General features: G+C 40.3%; 2 protein-coding genes across 2 annotated transcripts; both read right to left on the minus strand.

Moving 5' to 3' along the window:
• Window positions 1–1524: 1524 nt before the first annotated feature.
• On the minus strand, window positions 1525–4335 carry LOC106675582 (tripartite motif-containing protein 16-like). Its single transcript, XM_014410507.4, has 2 exons — window positions 4188–4335; window positions 1525–3701 (listed from the first exon to the last, which is right to left on the minus strand). The coding sequence occupies exon 2, from the start codon at window positions 3549–3551 to the stop codon at window positions 1887–1889; it is 1665 nt and encodes a 554-aa protein (XP_014265993.3). The 5' UTR covers window positions 3552–3701; window positions 4188–4335; the 3' UTR covers window positions 1525–1886.
• A 4241-nt stretch (window positions 4336–8576) lies between these two features.
• Window positions 8577–19376, minus strand: LOC101484309 (uncharacterized). Its single transcript, XM_076877104.1, has 3 exons — window positions 18692–19376; window positions 16132–16396; window positions 8577–11186 (listed from the first exon to the last, which is right to left on the minus strand). The coding sequence occupies exons 2-3, from the start codon at window positions 16379–16381 to the stop codon at window positions 9253–9255; spliced, it is 2184 nt and encodes a 727-aa protein (XP_076733219.1). The 5' UTR covers window positions 16382–16396; window positions 18692–19376; the 3' UTR covers window positions 8577–9252.
• Between the last annotated feature and the right edge of the window lie 399 nt (window positions 19377–19775).

Genomic DNA, 19775 nt, shown 5'->3' on the forward strand with positions numbered 1-19775 from the left:
CCCAGAGAGTTTTTCCCTGCAGTGGAGCCAGCCACACCTGAGGGATAATTACATGCACCTGTCAGCCTCGTCTGGAGGGCTAATTAACGGAGTAGCTGAGCTGCAGTCGATGCTGGATCGTTAAGAGAAATCAGTTATTTCCCAGCAATTGTGGGACAGTGTTTTTGGAGTTGAGAAGTGGCGTGTACTTACCAGTTGCTTGTTGTTTTCCCAGAGTGTTGGACACGGGAGTTGAGCGCTCTGTACGTAGACACCACAAGGGGGAAAGAAACTCACCAAGGACACTTGAGAAGTCACAGCATGGGAGCAAGAAGCAAGCACAAGAAGCAAAAACTCACACACAGAGGATTGTTTGCTCTTGTCATTATTGTTATTCACTATAAATAAGTTCACAGTTTGCTGCACAGTCCTGTGTTTGGGTCCTGCTTCCACACCCCTTGACATGAACTTGGTTTTCGGCGTCACTCTGAGTGGCCAGAGCTTTCTGTGTCTGTGCTTTCTGTTTCCTTGCCAAATAAACTAAGGACAGATTATTTTCTTCCTGAACCTGCCAGTGTTCCCGATGTTTATTTAAATTCTGATTTTATGAGTTTAAAGTCCAAAAAGAACTTTTTTGAACTGTATAACTGTGAAGTTGTATAACAGTTGTATGATTGTATAACTGTCAAGCTACAATTTAGTTGTACATGTCCAATGACAAAAAAGGCTTTTCTATTCTACGTTGGTGTTTCTAAACTGGCCAATTCCTCCAGAGGTTGTGTGAGTTTGGTATAGAAAATGTGACGTGAACATTTCTGGACCAAATATGAGTGAAAGTGTTGTCCCTGAGCATTGACTGTTCTGTCTCAATTAATTCTGTGTGTGACTTGGAACAAAATTAGAAAAGAACCTATTGACAATGTTTCTAAGGATGCTTCCCCTAAGACGGCTTCCATGCCTCCGCCTGTATCAGAGACCAAACCTGCAGGTCCCTCTCCTCCTGAGCCAGAGGCACAACCCCAGCTTCAGCCACCAAAGCCTGTCGTTTGCCGACTGCAGGGGTATCAAACTCCAGGCCTTGTGGTCCAATGTCCTGCAGGTTTTAGATATCATCCTGGGTCAACACACCTGAATCAAAGAATTAGTTCATTAATAGGTGTCTGGAGAACTTCAAGATATGTTTAGGAGGTAATTTAGACATTTAAACCAGCTGTGTTGGATCAAGGACACATCTAAAACCTGCAGGACACCGGCCCTCGAGGCCTGGAGTTTGACACCTGTGGCCTACTGAGTGCCTGCGCATCACTGTGCATAGTGGTTGTAGTTTAGGTTATTCTGGATTTAAGCTCAGCATTGTATTTACTTCTTCAAACTATTTTAAATTGTTTTCATAGTTATTCTGGTGAGAGTAATGTTTCAGGTTTCTGCTGTAATAACTCCATTTCCTAGATTGAGAACTAATGCTTACAACTTCTTTGATAGTAAACATGATAACAAAGTCTTTTATTGCATAAAAAAGACTGAAAACAAGAAATACCTTAAAGCTTTCATGCATCTATTTATTTATTGCCATATCTATTGCCATCCATTTTCTTCTACTTATCCAATTGAGACACATCAAAGAAAGGTAATTTGTCCAATGCTTAAAAATGTGGAACAAAACAAAACAAAAAATGTGTGTAACTTTACCTGTGATGAATCATTGCATCAAATCTTTTTTGTTGTCAAAATCAAGTAAAGCAAAAGTTGACTTCTTTCTTTTTTATGAAGAAGAAAGTTGAAAATATGTACTTATAACTACTACTTCAGTTAGTCATTGAGATTAGGTTCACATTTTCTCCACCATTTTTGAGTATATATATTGCACAAAATGTCAAAACAATGATTCTGTGAAAATAAAATGGAAACTATTTCAGTTTAATGATCTCTGCAGTCTCTCCAAGCCAAAGTCCAGCATAGAGCGGCTGAGTGAATGTGGTCTGGACTCTGTGGAGGAGAGTCATGGTTTCAGAGACGCTGTAGAAGGACAAAATACCTGCTCTGTGATCCAGGTACACTCCTACTCTGGAGGAACAAGGACCTGAGACAGGAGTTTCAATGTTGTTGTACCAAAATTTATAACTGTTGTTGTTACAATCTAATGCCCAAGATTTGTCATTACGTCCAAAGTTACATTCTTTCCCACTCCCTGTTCTGCTGATATTCTTGTATGCAACTGCTACATAACCTCTTCCACCTCTCCACTCCACCTCCCAGTAACAACATCTAGTCAAACTCTGTCTACTCAGGACCTGACACCAAAAGGTGAATCTGTCTGGATGATCAGAATAAGACTGTTCTTGTTCCATAAATGTTGCTTTTCTGTTCCCCTCTGATAATAACAGCTGTTTGTGTGCTGTGTTTGGATCCAGTGTGATTTCACATGAATATTTTAAGAATCCAGCTCTGGTCTTTGGCTCTGGTTGTGACAGTAAAACATCCACTTCAGTGACTGTCAGTGAGATGTTTGACCATTCCTCTCTCAGAATGTCCTGTAGTTTATCTCTGACCTCTGACACAGCTGCTGTCACATCCTCAAAGTAGCTCAGAGGACGGATATTGATGCTGGATGAGTCTGTAGACTCACTGAGTGCTGACAGTGAGGGGTAGTTGTGTAGAAACTGGATGTGATCCTCTGTGTGTGAGAGCTGCTTCAGCTCAGCATCTTTCCTCTTCAGCTCAGTGATCTCCTGCTCCAGCTTCTCCTGAAGCTCTTTGACTCGACTCACTTCAGTTTCCTGCTGGGATCTGATCTGCTGCTTCACATCAGAGCTTCTTTTCTGGATGAGATGGATCAGCTCAGTGAAGATCTTCTCACTGTGCTCCACTGTTTGATCAGCAGACTGATTGATGGCCTCCACCTCCTGTTGAAGCAGCTTCACATCTTTCTCTCTGTCCTGGATTCTCTGCTGGATGTTTAGTCGACTCACCTCCAGCTCTCTCTGCCTCTCAGTCCTTTCTGCTGCAGCTGAGACTGTGTCGTGGCCTTTATGTTCATCCACAGAGCAGAGATAACAGATACTCTGCTGATCAGTACGGCAGAACATCTTCATCACCTCATCATGACGAGAGCAGATGTTCTCCTGGAGCTTCTTGGAGGGCTCCACCAGCTTGTGTTTCTTGAATGTAGGTGAATCATAATGAGTCTGAAGGTGTTTCTCACAGTAAGATGCCAGACAGACTAAACAGGACTTGAAGGCTTTTATTTTTCTTCCAGTGCAGAAATCACAGGCCACATCTTCAGGTCCAGCATAGCAGTGATCAGCAGGAGCAGCTTGGAGTCCAGTCTTCTTCAGCTCCTCCACTAAAACTGCTAACATGGTGTTTTTCACCAGGACAGGCCTCGCTGTGAAAGTCTGTCTGCACTGAGGGCAGCTGTAGATTTTCTTCTTTTCCTCTTCATCCCAGAAGCTTTCAATACACTTCATGCAGTAGCTGTGTCCACAGGGAAGAGCCACCGGATCCTTCAGTAGATCCAAACAGATCGAACAAGAGAAGGTTTCTCGATCCAGCTGAACACTTTTCTGCGCCATTTCTCCTCTCAGTGTCAGTGACTGTGTAAGTTTCACTTCCTTATTATAGAAACTGGTCTGACCTCTGATCTGAACAACAAGTGTTGCTGCTGTGAATGGGGCCTGCCAGCTCTAACACATGTTGGTTACACCCATCTTCATAATGTAGATCTAAAGGGGAGGGAACACAGAACGATATGGACAGACAGGAGGTGCTGAGCTAGAGAGCAGGAAGAAGAGGAAGGGTTTTCATGCTGCGATTCATTCCAGAAAGCAGGAAGAGGCTCTGTGTTTAATTGTTTTTCTGTTCAAACCTTTAACTAAATAATATAAATGTCAATAACTGGATGCCTCTATTCTTTTTGTTAATCTGCTAAATGAATAGTTTGTTTCTTTTAACAATTCAAATAGCAGAAATGAACAGCTGACAGCTTGTCAGACTCAGACTGTAAACCATAGAGACAGTTTATATATACATTTAGTCAGGGCAGTGCAGAGATGTTTAAAGGGGCGGGTGCTCACAGTTAAAAAGGGCACATAGAAGCAGGCTGAACAACAACAACCCACATTCATCAAGAATCTAATATGGAATCACATCACACTACATCACTGTCATCAGGTGGGCACAATGCAAAGCAAACGTAGCCTATTTTTTACCTGATGGGGTACAATGTTGCTGTTTGGGGGGTTGCTTCTGCTCTTGCTGCTGATAGTGCTGGAGGGCAGGGCTGTGTTGATCTGAGACTGTAGAGATTAAACAGTCCACAGGAGAGAGGGTAGCTGATTAAACAAGTGTTATGAGATAATAATAAAACGCAAGTATTGGTCACGGCGCTTGGAACCATAAGGCAACAAAACTGTGGGAAATAAACTAAGCTCTGCCTGTGAATCACTCTTTGCCTCTCTTCTTCCTTCCATCTCCTCATCTCATCTATCACATTCCACTTGCTGTCCATCTGAGAACGAGGCACAGTTTGCTATTGAATTCATCTATTATTTAATTATACATTTTAACAACTCTTGCACCTAATCCATAATAAAGCAATGATAGAAAAATGTTATAGAACCAAAACTTTGTGTTTATTATTGTTTTTATACTTAAAGTGTGATGTCCACACATGTGGACGCCAGGTCCTAGGAGGTTAATAATAAAGTAACACCAAATGACAAAAAAAAATACAAGAGAACTCAAAACACTGGGTCAACAAGACCCAGGACCATGGCACTACCAATAAGATAACTCTTTATTGTCATTGCACAGTCATACTGATGCATACATAATGATCCTTATTCTATATATATAACAGAAAGAAAGGGCAATTCTCTCCCAGCCAATAAACAAAAGAAAAAGGGTCTCAACAAAAAGGGCTTCTTACTCCTTCTGAACTGCTACCAGGTCCTCAATATGTCCAGTGTAAGTAAGAAAATGAGTAACTAAGTACTTTCAGGCATGGTAGTTAGCACTGGGAGCATGCACTACTTCCCTTTCTCCTTTTGAGATACATTGACTGTTTCAGATGGAAGAAATCAGGACTTCGCGTATTCCATAGGTTGCTTCCTTGTTTTACAAGGTTAAAGAGAAGTTAAAGAGAAGTAGCAGCAGTAAAAGCAGATGCAATACTCAGAGGCAAGTTTAAGAGATGCTGTGGCCATTTTTGTTGAATGTTTATAAATCGCAATTTGTATTCATTTTTGTTTTTTCTTTAAAGTTGTAAGAATATGTGGACCTAGTTTTTGTTATGTAAATTTGTAATTCATTTTATTTTTGGAAAGTGATTGGTTTATTAGCTTATGGACCCTCCCATCAATCAAGGGATTAAGAGCACCCTGGAGGGGTGTGGTACAGATGTTTTTTGTTTGCCAAATTTCAGATGGGACAACGGGAGGGTTTAAAAAATGATTTTTTTTTTCACCACTTTTTGAAGTTGTTAAAGCAAATTAAGTTGACTTTCATTTCATTTTAAATTGCAAGAAGTTATTTGGGGGGTTTTTTGTTTGTCATTTTCCACGAAATAAACACCATATAATTTTAAACAATGAAGTAAGAAATGTGTTCTAAAACAAACCTCCCGTTGCCACCCATGGCCTTTTCTTGGACTTTTTTGGTGTTTGGAACATAAAAAGGCCGTCACAAGAGATTTATTAACATGAGGTGAATGAGGAGTAGAGGACAGGGATTCATGAAGAGGAGCAATGGGCTGATAGGATGTGAAGGGATGGAGAGTGGGCAGGCAGGTGAGGTCCTTCTAAAAGTTGAGTTTATTTGGTAGAGATGTTTTCAAGGGAGCTTCATCCAGAGAAATGCTAACAGGATACTGACACACGGAGGAGGCTCAGAGTCAAAGAGCAAGGATGAATAAACAGCACAATAACAATGTCTGGCAGCTTTTGGAAACAGAATATGTTCACCAACAGTGCTGGTTTAGTTACTTGAGAAAAGTAATTTGTTACTCAGTTACTTAGTTACTTCTTGAAAACACGATACAAAACCCGAATAGGTAATAAATCAATAGACCTTTGCAAAAACTTAGTGATGTCCAATTCTACTTTTTCTGTATAATCTATCATATAAAATGTAATCAAATGAAAAAGTCTCTTTTTAAAACTTGTTTTGTTAGTTTTAATCTTTTAACTTTATGCATTAAGCAAAAATTAAATTATATGCAACAATCTTTGTCTTGTAGAAATTTGGTTTTTGACCTTTTTTCTGCATATTCCAGCATATAAAATATTTTTTTTTGTATGTTTACACTCACTCTTTCAAATACATGCAATTAAAACACAGCAGAAAATAAATAAAACCAAAGACTCAGTGGCACTGAGTCCTGTCGCTCTTAATTCGGTTGTCACCAGTTTAGCAGGAGTGGGGTTGGTGGAGGTTTGCCCGGTGCTGCAGCGGTCATGTCAGTGGGGGGATCCAGGGGTTTCTCTGTGGATTTCACATTCCCGTGGCATCGTGCTCGGTGCTTGCTCAGAATTTAAGGGGGTTTTTTGATGTAAAAAGAAGTTTACTTCCAGAAATATGAAAGGTACGATAAGAATAATAAATACGACAAACAAACAACAATAATGATGAGATGATGAGATAGCCTTTATTTGTCAGTTGCAGGTCTTTTGCCCACAACCGCCTAACAATACAATAATAACAATAAAATATAAGTTAAAGTGTCAGTTATCCACTGATTCAAAGGGATAAGTGAAGACTTCGTTTTAGGAATTTCCACCAGTCAAGAAAGCCTCCCCACCCCGACCTTACATACACAACACAGACATCACATGGGGAGACAGGTCGGAGACCGGTAGTATTATGGAAAAACACTGAAATGTACAATACAATGGGCAAGTCGAGGAGGGGACTTGGGTGCTCCTATGGGAGGACAGCATGAGAACAGAAAAAAAAACCTCCTCTGCACAAAGAGCACATAAATGTCCAGATCACAACATCATGAAGCACGTGAAAAGCAACAGGGGTGGGTAAGGGGTGAGAAGCCGATGCAGACACAGCCATGCTGCCCTGCAGCTATTCATCCAGCGCTGGGCCCAGACCCACCGTCCGACTCGGCCTTGGAGATAAGCGTACGAGGGCGTTTGGAACGAAGAGTCTAAACACAGTTTGTTATCAGGGGACAAATTGTTTGTTATGTTCAGCTCCAGCTTTGAGACCGCAGCAGGCGCCGATATGGTAGCCGCATGAAATAATGGTGGTGTTCTTTCTTTAGTGCAAACCACTGCATGACAATTTTACAGTCTGTCTAATGTCCATCACTGGTTCCTCACCATTCCCAATGGAGAGCCGTGAGCCTCTCCACGATGTTATCCAGCTACACCGAGATGTTATCCAGTTTGCTCATAGAGCACGAGTGTTCACGACAGCCGTGAGCCTCTCCAAGATGTTGTCAGATGTTGTCAGAGTCTCAGTACTCACAGCAGCCACAAGCTTCTCCAAGATGTCATCCGGGCTGCGTCTAATGAGCCCATTCTGAGAAGACACGGCTCACTCCATCGTTCCAATCAACATAGCGGGCAGCCTTGTGGGAATTTGAACAGCCGTTTCCGCTTTCTTTATTCTTCGATAAGCCAGGGCCAAGCCAGCGCCTATCAGCAAGAACCCTGTTATCATGGTTCCAAAAAGGTCTTCAATGTCCTTGGTCGACAGTCCCACCAGGCACACAACCCTCCAGTCCTTCCACCCATCCATCATGTATCCGGCAGAGAACGTCCCTCCAGGACACACGGTCTCTTCCAAACCCAGGCTTCTCGTTGTGAAGAGGGTGTCAATTGCATTCAGGGGCCAGTTGATCAAATCCATAATTCCTCTTTTAGGTTTTAGAGAACAGACTGTGAGACTCTTCCAGGGTAGAGAGAGAAAAGTAGACAAGACTAGACAGAGACATGAGAAAGCCAAGCAGGAAAGATAAAGGAAGGGAAAAAGTGCGACCGCCTTCATCAAGAGCCAGAGAAGTTACTTGTCATGTGTTGTTTGTCATGTGTTTCTATGGTGTAATAACAGCCATGTGCTTTTTTGTGCTGAGGTGATTTTTTCTGCTCTCAAACTGTTCTCCCATTAGGAGCTCAGTCTGGGTGGAGTTTTTTCTCCTCTCACCTCATGTTTGTTTAATTTTGTTGTTCTTTCCTATCAGCCTACCTCTCTAACCGGCTTCCCTAATGTGATGTATGTCTAAAGCATGTTTGGTCAGAAGGTTCCTTGTAAGTGCGAATGCGCCAACTAGCATGCTGCCTGCTGTAAACCATAATTTCCTTCGGGATTAATAAAGTATATCTGATTCTGTTAGTGGGGATAGGTTGATTGATTAATCTAAATTGCCCATAGGTGTGAATCTGTGAGTGAATGTGAGTGCGAATGGTTGCTGTGTCTCTATGTGTTAGCCCTGTGACAGACTGGCAATCTGTCCAGGGTGTACCCCGCCTCTCACCCTATAACAGCTGGGATAGGCTCCAGCGCCCCCCGCAACCCTGGAAAGGAAAGGCGGAAGGAAATGGATGGATGATTCTGATTCTGAAGAAATAAATAACCACAAAAACCTTTAAATATCTCTTTATTTACCATTTAAGAACACATAACCCATACTCATTTACAACAGAACTAAACAATAAATAACAATATAGGCATAACATTTCCCCTGAAGTTCAGCATGGCAAAACAAAGTGATTTCAAGTCCACCATGACATAATTATTGGTTTTTAATAATAAAATAATAATTATTACAATTGTAATATTGTAAACAACAGACATTTACAATTGATGTCACATGTACAACACTAGAACAACTGGAAAATATGAGTTCAGATAAATACAGGGATTTAAATAACTCAGAGATTCATCAATATATCATGGAAATGAGGTAATAATTTAAATAAACAATTCTCAAAGCTCTTGGATAACAGTTTAGCTCACAAGTTGAATAGATTAGTATATGCTGTAATATTGCATGCTGTAACTCATGTTTGATTCCTACCTGATTCCCTTTGCTGCGCCTATTTTTCTATTCACTTGTCATGCTCTCCCTATTGTCTTCACTATGCTATCTGATAAACATGAAAGTGCCCCAAAGAATTCTGTCTTTAAGTGTTCTTGACAGAAACTATACCATAGATAAGAATGGGGTCTTTTCCCTCAGGTCTTGCAGTGATTTCACTTCTCACCTGTGTGAGAAACAAACGCGTGACAGTAGCTCTCCCACATTTTGTAAGAGTGAAACTTTCAACCAGTATGAATTCTCATGTGTCTTTTCAACTGTGTCGTGTAACGAAATCTTTTCTCACAGCCGTTACAAGAATATGGTTTCTCCCCTGTATGAATTCTCATATGAGTTTTCAAATTCACCATTTGACTGAATCCTTTCCCACAGGTGCCACAATAATGTGGCTTCTCACCTGTATGGAATCTAGTGTGAGATTTTAATGCTGATAAGTTACTAAATCCTTTCCCACACGTGGTGCAAGAATGTGGTTTCTCTCCTGTGTGACTTTGCATGTGACGTTCCAATGTTGATTTCTGACTAAATCTTTTGCCACAGGCACTGCACGAATAGGGCTTCTCACCTGTGTGAGTTCTCATGTGAGTTCTCAAGTTCATCATATGTCTGAATCTTTTACCACATGTGCTACAAGAATGTGGCTTCTCACCTGTGTGAATTTGCATATGACGTTCCAATGTTGATTTCTGACTAAATCTTTTGCCGCAGGTACTACAAGAATAGGGCTTCTCACCTGTGTGAGTTCTCATGTGAGTTTTCAAGTTCATCATATGACTGAATCTTTTCCCACAAGTATCACAAGAATGTGGCTTCTCACCTGTGTGGAATCTAGTGTGAGATTTTAATGCTGAGAAGTCACTAAAATCTTTCCCACAAGTGCTACAGGAATAGGGCTTCTCACCTGTGTGAGTTCTCATGTGAGTTTTCAAGTTCATTCTATAACTGAATTGTTTTCCACAGGTGTTACAAGAATATGGTTTCTCCCCTGTGTGAATTCTCATATGAGTTTTCAAATTTACCATGTGACTGAATCCTTTCCCACAGGTGCCACAAGAATGTGGCTTCTCACCTGTGTGAAATCTAGTGTGAGATTTTAATGCTGATAAGTTACAAAATCTTTTCCCACAAATGGTACAAGAATGTGGCTTCTCACCTGTGTGAATTCGCATGTGACGTTCCAATGTTGATTTATGACTGAATCTTTTGCCACAGGTACTACAAGAATAGGGTTTCTCACCTGTGTGAGTTCTCATGTGAGTTTTCAAGTTCATCATATGTCTGAATCCTTTCCCACAAGTATCACAAGAATGCGGCTTCTCACCTGTGTGGAATCTCATGTGAGTTTTGAATGCTGAGAAGTTACTAAAATCTTTCCCACAAGTGCTACAGGAATAGGGCTTCTCACCTGTGTGAGTTCTCATGTGAGTTTTCAAGTTTATCATGTGACTGAATTGCTTTCCACAAGCGCCACAGGAATAGGGCTTCTCACCTGTGTGACATCTAATGTGAGTTTTCAAGTTTATCGTTTGCCGGAATCTTTTTCCACAGATGCTACAAAAATATGGCCTTTCACCTGTGTGAATTTTCATGTGTCTCTTCAAACTTGACAACTCACTAAATCTTTTATCACAGGTGGTACAAGAATAAGGTTTCTCACCTGTGTGCACTTTCAAATGTCTAGTGAGGCTGTATTTATCGCGAAAGGTTTTACCACAAGTGTTGCATTTTACACAATTTTTATTTTTAATAGATTTACACTGACTCTCTGATACTGGAGAGATGTGTATTATATTACTGTGACTATCGTTTCCGTTATGTCTCATTTTCTTCAGCTCCCAATTTCTAGCCGATCCCAGGTCCACATGGTGACCTTCTTTCCAATCACGCATGTTTGGTTCATAAGAGTTAAAAGAAAGAAGCTGGTTCCTGTTTGGTTCTAGTTTATTGAGGTCACTATGCTCATAAAAAGGAATCACCATAAACGTATCAGTTTCCTGCTTCAGTAGAAACTGTTCTGCCTCCTGACTGTTGCGCTGTTCCTCTTTAATCTGTGGAGGATCTGGGTGCTCCTGGTCCAGGCTGAAGTTATTCTCCTGGTTACAGATCTGTTGGTCTGTCAGAAACTCCTCCTTGTTACGCTCAACTTGGTGAATCAGATCTGATGGGACAAATGGGAAAAATGTGTTTATGAAAGAAAAGTGTAATTCCAAAATTTGAACAATTAATTTTTGCACTGATATAAATGACTGGAGTTCTGACACTCTTATTAGAAAAGCTCAATATTTGTTAAATGGCAGAGTTTTTAAACATCCAGAGTTTTTCATTTAACATTTTACAGAATTTTCAGTTATTTTTAAGTACATATGTTTAAATACAAACATCAATTAAATTACAAAACAGAAACTGAATTAACACACCTAATGTAAAATAAAATGAAAAATCTAAAATTGTCAGTAACCATAAATTTTTATTTTTACCTTCCTAACTTTAACATAATTTTAATATACCGTCTTTTGTTCGAGTTTAACAGTATAAATACGATCCTAAAATTTAATGCAAGCAGTGTATAACATCACTTAGAATTAGAATTGTTTTATAATGTAAAACATATTATTACTGTGTGTTGTGTATTTTCTAGCAGTTCTTTCATGGGTGGGTGGGGGGCAATGTTCCCTCTAATTTTTCATGTGTCTGAGCAAACACACAAACTCCCTGAGTGGTCCCTTGGACCACTGTGAGCGACATTAGATGTGTGCACTGTGGTCACGCCAACATCGAATCCATCCAAGTTTCATGGTTTATTAAATTACAGCATTTACATTTATGTTAGACTACTTTTAATTAACTGCTTTAGCTCACTTACAATGAAAATTAAAAAAATCTTGTTCATGACCTGTGTAGTATGCAGTGTAGGGACTAACACGTTATTAAGTAACGTGTTACAGTAACTACGTTATTATTGTGGTAACGAGCACGGTAACTAGTTATTATGCCAAAATCAGGAACGTGTTAATCGTTACTGGGATTTAGATAGGATCGTTATTCGTTACTTCTTGCGGTGGCTATCGCAGAGCTTCCACTGATTCAGTAACATTAGCAAGTGGTGGAGGCCAGCAGGTGGATGAGGGAAGGGGGAGGCAGGAGGAGCAAAGACCCGAGGCGGCCGCCGGTCCAAGTGTCAGGTGAACTGAACTTCAGGTAAGAAGTTATGACCTGAAGTCTATCTGGGTCAGATATAAACCAAGTTAAGGTACAGTTTATTTTTGTTATGCGGACTTTTTCGTACTGGGTACTAGCTAGCATGATGGAGTTTCTATACAGCTGGATGGTGCTATGTTACTGATGTTGAACTTTATTTTGTTCATAGGGTTAGTTATTAGAGTTGCCAACCATCCCCTAAAAACACGGAATCGTCTCCGATAAAATATTACGCGTTTCGTATTGAGGTGAAAAGGAACGCAGCTTGTCCAGTACTTCAGCTACAATGAAAAAGACACAAAGCTGGAGTTTTTCTGTGTCTTTGCTGCACAGCTGCCTCTTCTTCTCTCATTCTCTCTCCCTCTCCTGTTTCTACTTCAATCATTAAACTGATCAATGATCAGCTTATCGGCTTTTCTCTCTTGGTTGTTTATCGCCCACTTTGCGCCAGAAAGAGGAAACAAGCGGATGTCGCGTTAAACAACAGCAGCACGTTTAAGCTTGATCAGCTGTTGTTAGAATTTATTTAATATTAATTTCTAGTATCAGCTGATGTTTGCTGGAGCCACAGCCGTAAAAGCTGCTGGTCATGATGTCGGTTTGGTTATCTGGTGAGCAGTTTTGGTCAAGTTACTTGAAAAAAGTAATCAGTAACTAATTACTGATTACTCCCCCAAAAAGTAATCCCATTACTTTACTGATTACTTATTTTCAAAAGTAATTAATTACTTAGTTACTTTTTTAAAACACGATTTACAACCTGAAGAGGTGATAAAGCGATAGATCTTTCAGCCCAATTCTACTTTTTCTGCATAATCCATCATACAAAATGTAATCAAATGGAAAAGTCTCTTTTTTTAAACTTGTTTTATCAGTTTTAATCTTTTAACTTTATGCATCAAGCAAAAATTTAATTATATGCGACATTCTCTGACTTGAATAAATTAGTTTAACATTTAAACCTATTTTCTGCACATTCCAGAACATAAAATAAAATATTTTTTGTGTTTACACTCAGTCTTTCAAATAGATGCAAGTAAAACACAGCAGTAAATAAATAAAGTCAAAGACTCAGCGGTCCTGTTGCTCTATTTTTACCTGTAAAGCAGGACTGGGGGTAGGCGGAGGTTTACCCTGGTGCAGGTGTGCTGCGGTCAGTTGAAGAGTCCGCGAGTTTCTCTGTGAGTTTCCCATTACGTCATAGCGCACTCGGTGCTTGCTTGGAAGTTTAGGGGGTTTTTTCGCTGTAAAAAGAAGTTTTCTTCCCACGCACGATGGACGCTAATGTTTTTGTCACTTTTTACGGAATCAAACTCAAAATAAGGTCAGTACTTCCACGCTTTAAACGCTGCACGCTCATACTCTCTCCCACAATCGATATGTGATCCATTGTTGATCTGCACACAGCTGTTGTCACCAACGGCGCACTTGCTTACGTCACTGTCATGAGACATTCTCGCAAAAAATCATGGTTTTAGTAACGCAGTAACGCAGCGTTCCTACGGGAAAGTAACGGTAATCTAATTACCGATTTTGCAATAGTAATCCCTTACTTTACTCGTTACTTGAAAAAGGTAATCAGATTACTGCCCATCTCTGCTGGTGAGAGGGAAACATGAAGATGAAACCAGGAGATGTCCTTACTGAATCATCAGAGCTGAACAGGTGATGGAGAAACAGGTTTACCTTTTAGGTGACATGAATGAGTTGAAGGGAAGTTATGAACTGTTTCTGAGAGACAAATAACACCAGGATCATTTTTTTACGTAGCTGACAGCTGGTAACTGTGCAGGGGCGAGTCTAGCAAAGTTTTGCCAGGGGGGCCAAGTAGGGCATTAACAGGGAGAGGGGGGCACAAAATAGTACTTTTCTTTCTTATTCTCATTTAAAATATCTAGCTTTTAAAAAAATAATTATCTGAATCTTGCAACAAACGATTGATAGATTGATGCATATATACCATCAAGACAGTGTACATCACTGTCACAACTAGGGATGGGTATCGTTTAGGTTTTATCCGATACCGGTGCCAAATCGGTACTTTTGAAACGGTGCCGGTTCTCAAACGGTGCTCAAACCGGTGCTTAAAGAATGGAGAACACAAAATTGGTCCAAAAACCTCTCATGTTCAGCTGGTTTTTGTAAAAAGATAACAATGTTAGCCTTTTCTGCAGCTATGGGGCATATATGGTATCACTCTTGGCTGGAAGCAGTGCTTAAACAATGGAAAAAACAAACTTTATCCAAAAACCTCTCATGTTTAGCCGTTTCCCTCTTTTTCTTTGGTCATTTTAGCCTTTTTGGCCAGGGTGAAGGGAGTATCTGCCATCAAACAAGAAGACAGCCGCATGTAGCTATGATGATGTTTGCTAGTTCACCTTACATGCATTAATGTAATAACGTGGTTAGCCTACTCAACGTAAATTACACACGAACAACATTAAGCTACTCACGCAGAGAAGAACGGCTGCTGCTGCATCATCATCCTCATTATTTCTGCTACACTGGCAGGGCTAGGGGCCAGGACTCTCCTCTTCGTGTTTTTGGGGATGTTGCTAACCCCAGGTCTGATAACAGGCACCACACCCGCAGTAGATGCGCTCGGTGTGAGGTCTCGCAGCAAGCTATCAAATACGGCGCATTTCTCGGCTTTTAAAAAAAACGCTATGCATCGCCAGGTGTTTCATCGGATTTGAGGTGTTACCTCCTTTGACAGTATCACAGTATCAGCTTAAAGCACTTGTTGCAGGCTGCTGAGTTTGCATATTTTGCTGTGAAGTACAGCCAGACTTTTGCCTTGGGCATTTTTAATCTGTAGCTCTGCATAAAAGAACGTAGGTACCTGGACCCGCCTACTATCCTCGGAAACGTAAAATGATTGGCTAGAAGTGTATCACAGCTCAGGAAAAAAAAGCACCGAAATAAAGCATCGAAATGTGCGCTGCTTTTCGGTCTGGTTACTACCGTTTATGATGGCACCGGACACCGGTACCCATCCCTAGTCACAACAGTGTTTGTTTTCATTCAACGGCTTTATGATTTTTCCTATAATGGTGGGCCAGTCTCTAGTCAAAATGCCCGGGACGATTTTTTGTCCCAGTCCAGCTCTGTATGCAGCTCATCTGCAGTCTGGTGTTACCTACATCTTCCTATTTGGAAGGCAGAATTTCCGAGTTCTGAGTACAATCGAAAGCACCACGACTGCAGTTTTCGTGTTGGATGTAAAAAGCGCACGTGACGTTGTGACGTAGGCTAGAATCATGGCGGCGGTCAACGACGGTCCAGGCGTGGGATTTCTCTCATGGAAATATGCACATTATCTTTTCCTTTCTATTGGTAGGTGGCACAATGCACTTGTAATGCACAAGTAAGCAAGCTAGAAGACTGGCAATCTTGCTGGGTATCCAGTTACGGAAGCAACACACTAACAAGAGAATTCTGAGTAAAACCAAAGTTACTTTCCCTAGTAACTAGTTACTTTGAAAGTAACTGAGTTACTTTTGATAGCAGTAACTAGTAATGTAACTAAGTTACTAATTTAAAGTAACTTACCCAACACTGGTAGTATGTTAACACTATTGGAAGTAAAAATAACTGAACTCCAATTTTGAAAACAAAAATTTCTTCTTCTTTTTTTATTTATAAAGCTCTGACTTGTATTATGAGTATGAGTCTGTGGTCTGGGAGAGAGTCCTGTAACTGTAAATGTTGGGCAATTAATTATAGTTACTTCTTCAAAAAAGTAACTGAGTTATGCAAACAACAAAGTTTTTGCAGCTGTTTACCTAAAAATGCAGCCAAGACGGTTTTTTAAATAAACATTTAAAACTATTTACAGAACAATCAGGTGTTCCGTGTGTGTGTGTGTGTGTGTGTGTGTGTATAGAGAGAGTGTTTTTACATACCTGTGCTCTCTGGGTTTATTTCCGGTTTCCAGATGGTATCCAGCAGTTTGCGCCGCTCTTCCCCAGTCCAGACAATGATGCCTTCGGCCTCCTGCTTCACTACAAGTTGTTCTCCCTCATGATTAATGCAGAGTTCATCCTGTTCCTCTTTAATCTGTGGAGGCTCTGGGTCCTCCTGGTCCAGACTGGAATTCCTCCCCTGGCTGAAGTCCTGCCAATCATCCAGACCTTCCTCTTCCTCACACTTCATATTGTCTTAGGAAGTCTTGAGGAACAGTGGGACACAAGAAAATTGTTACTAATGTGATAGCAGGAAAATACACTTGTGAGCAAATAGAATCTAGCAGCGCTGTACACTGTGAGCATGTTGCTCACATTTGTTAGTAAAACTGAAAGTGTTTCAGGAACACCGTGTGAGTGCTAAATGGTAAATGGACTGATACTTAAATAACGCTTTTCTACTCTCCTGGAGCACTCAAAGGGCTGACTGCAGGTTTACCAACCTTATAACCAGTACATCTGCACAATGACTGAAACCAGTGAATGAACGGCGAGCAGTGAGGTCAGTTCCTTGATTTAATATGCAGATTGTAATGACCATTGATCAATAACCACTGATCAAAGACTCCTTGAAGAGGTAATTTACATGAAAAGGAAAAGACAATCTCTGAATCGAGGAGGGGGCCTATGGGTAAATCTTTCACCATCTTACAGTGCTGTGAGTGCAGCCATTATTGGTACTCATAGCCATTGATCAATGGTCTTTGATCAAATTTGCATATTAATGAAAAAAGAAATTGACCTCACAGCCCATGTTTCTAAGTAGATCAATCTAAATCCCAATTTTTTAATAAATCTTATGGCAAAGTTACTTCAGTGGGCATTCTGTGTACATGCCCAGGGACCCACAGACAGCTGGGGGGCCCATAAAAGAGGCAAATGAAAAAAACAAAACAAAACCCAGCATACACATATGCATAAACACACACACACACACATATACATATATGTGGCCACAAATCAATAGACATTGATCACAGACCTCCTTGACTCCCCAAGGAGGAGTACCTGTGAAAAGGGAAAGACAATCTCTCAATTGAGGAGGGGGCCTAATGGTCCATCTTTCACCATCTTACAATGCTGTGAGTGCAGCTCTCTGTAAATTGTATGTGAATGGATCAATGACCATTGATCAATGGTCTTTGAGCAGTGGTCATGACAACTTGCATATTAATGATCGTCTTGATCATTAAACTGACCTCACAGCCCATTGTTCTTTCTGTGGGCTCGTTTCAAGTCCTTGTGCAAATGTACTGTTTATAAGGTTGGGGAAACCTGCAGTCAGCTGAGACTGAAGAAGTCACTTGATGAGTGATGAAACATTTCTACCACTGAGAACACTACGTCCAGATGACCACAATCTTTTGGGGATTTTAATACCTGGATGATTTAGTATGCATCAAGACAGTAAAAAGATGCTAAATTGTTATTAACATTTGCAACTGGGAAGATATGTGCTATTTAGCCAACTTCTGGTCTTACGGCGACCCCTAGTGGACATTGTAAAATATTGCTGTGTCTGAGTTGATGATGTGTTCTGATTGTTGCTTAGTTATCTTTGACCCTGCTAATTATAGTATTACCTGTTTCTGTTTCCAGACAACCATGCTTATAGTCACCTATACTGCATCTGCCACAATTATAAGTGCATATCTGGCTGTATCACAGTTGGATTTATCATGGCAAGCCCTGCTGTAACCAGTTCTTCTGTGAAGCTTCATTAAAGACGGTGAACTAAACTCCTGGACTGCTGAAGTCTTTCTGACCGAAGACTTAGGCCAGACTTGTATACCCAGCACTTCCAGTATATATATACATGGCCTGCTGCACCTCACAGAAACAATAATAAAACATAGTAATATAAATGTATAAACATCTTCTATCCTTATTAAAAAATAATAACAACAATTATTGAAAAACATTTTTATGTTTTTATCATTTTTTCTTCTTATACCAGATGCCTTATAGCTTTATAACTACATTAGCTGTATTCATATGAAACTGTATTCATTTCTACACACTGTTACTTTGCAGGACAGTGCTCTTCTTTTACAGCTATTCTGTGTGAGGGTGGGTTTAAAAAAACGATTTTAATATGAATAATGAGTTATCGATTCATTAAATCCTGATTTAATTTGATCAGTTTTTAAATGTAAAAGTATTTTTTGCCAGAAAAGCCGGAATCTCGACTTAAAGCTCACAAAACAATTTCAACCGTCAGTCGGCTAAAACAGCAAACGATTAAAGGGCAGGTAACCGCAAAAAGACGTAAACACAAAACACAAAACCCGACGGCACGGACACGCCGTCCGGTGAAAACCTGCCAGGTTTGTCACTCTCGGACCAAAATACACAGAACCGGCTTCTGTCTCCTGGATGTTAATACTAAAGGTTTGCTGTTTAAAGATAGAGAAGAAGTCCTTGTTAGTCTGTTAGTCCTATATGGTGCTATATGTTATTCCTGTGTTCGTTCACTGAGACCATCACCAGTTTTACATACCTGTAATGTGAGACTTTATCTCAGATTTCCAGCTGATATCCAGCAGTCTGTGCTGACTGATCTCCTCATACCGGACGATCCTGTCCTAACCTCTGAGATTTCTTGAGCAGCAGCAGTCACCTCCTCTCAGACACAACGGGACAGAGCAGCGTCGGTTCCTTCTTCTTCTTTTTATTGTTTAATGGCTGTTGGCAAACAGCACAATGGCGCATTACCGCCACCAACTGGTGTGGAGTGTAGACCGGTTATTTAAAAAAAATGAAATCCTCACAAAACCAACGAGTCTGCCTTAAGAATCAAAATAGGGTCTGATAACTTTCACTTCTCGAGTTCGTACGAAACAAATCAATCAAGTCAAGTTTCACTTTTATATCACCAACCTGATCAATTTTTCTTTCACCATCATATGTCTGACATTGCATTACGCATCATTTCCGTTCTTCCTCTTCTCCTTTTAAATTTTCGTCAGATCGGCTGCATTAAAAGCATATTGTTGCCCTCCTCAGGACATCCGTGGAGGTATTCATGAATTTTGGCACAGCTGTGAACAAACTAAGCTGAAGTGCTTTAACCTCCTCTGCATCCTTGTTGATAGAAGTGCAAGGTACAACTGTATCGAAGCGTCATTAATGGGTCAGTGATTTAGTCTGGAGCTGTATCATCTAATATTTCCTTCAGCTTCAGCACAGAGTGTTAACAGAACAAGACTTTTGATGAGAACAAAGAGCAGGGACAGAAACAGCATAGTTTAACACAAACAGTAAAAATCTAATAAAATGGTGACAAAGAGACATTTTTTGGTTCTTGCTTGTCTGCAGCACCTCCAGCATGTTTAAAATGATCTGGTTGTTTTTGCACGCATTTTGGTTAGCATGAAGTTTATGTGGAGCTCAGTGTGTTTGATTTTATATAAACCGATACTTCAGTGTGAACTCCTTTCTTTACAGCTGTCAATAAAACACCAATACTTTTACTGCTGTGATGAAAATGAAACATCTGTGTGAGGCAGGTAAGGCAAAGCATCAGGACTACATTAAGAAAAGCATTATTTTTTAATAATAATAATGGATTGGCTTTATATAGC

This window comes from Maylandia zebra, linkage group LG18 (assembly GCF_041146795.1).
Source record: "Maylandia zebra isolate NMK-2024a linkage group LG18, Mzebra_GT3a, whole genome shotgun sequence".
NCBI classification, from domain to species: Eukaryota; Metazoa; Chordata; class Actinopteri; order Cichliformes; family Cichlidae; genus Maylandia; species Maylandia zebra.

What these genes read in the sequence shown, in the direction of transcription:
- LOC106675582 (XM_014410507.4), bottom strand. Translation starts at nt 3,551, where the DNA reads ATGGCGCAGAAAAGTGTTCAGCTGGATCGAGAAACCTTCTCTTGTTCG.
- LOC101484309 (XM_076877104.1), bottom strand. Translation starts at nt 16,381, where the DNA reads ATGAAGTGTGAGGAAGAGGAAGGTCTGGATGATTGGCAGGACTTCAGC. An exon ending in AATAAACCCAGAGAGCACAG is followed by an intron (nt 11,187 to 16,131) that starts GTATGTAAAAAC and finishes TTGTCCCATCAG; the next exon opens with ATCTGATTCACCAAGTTGAG.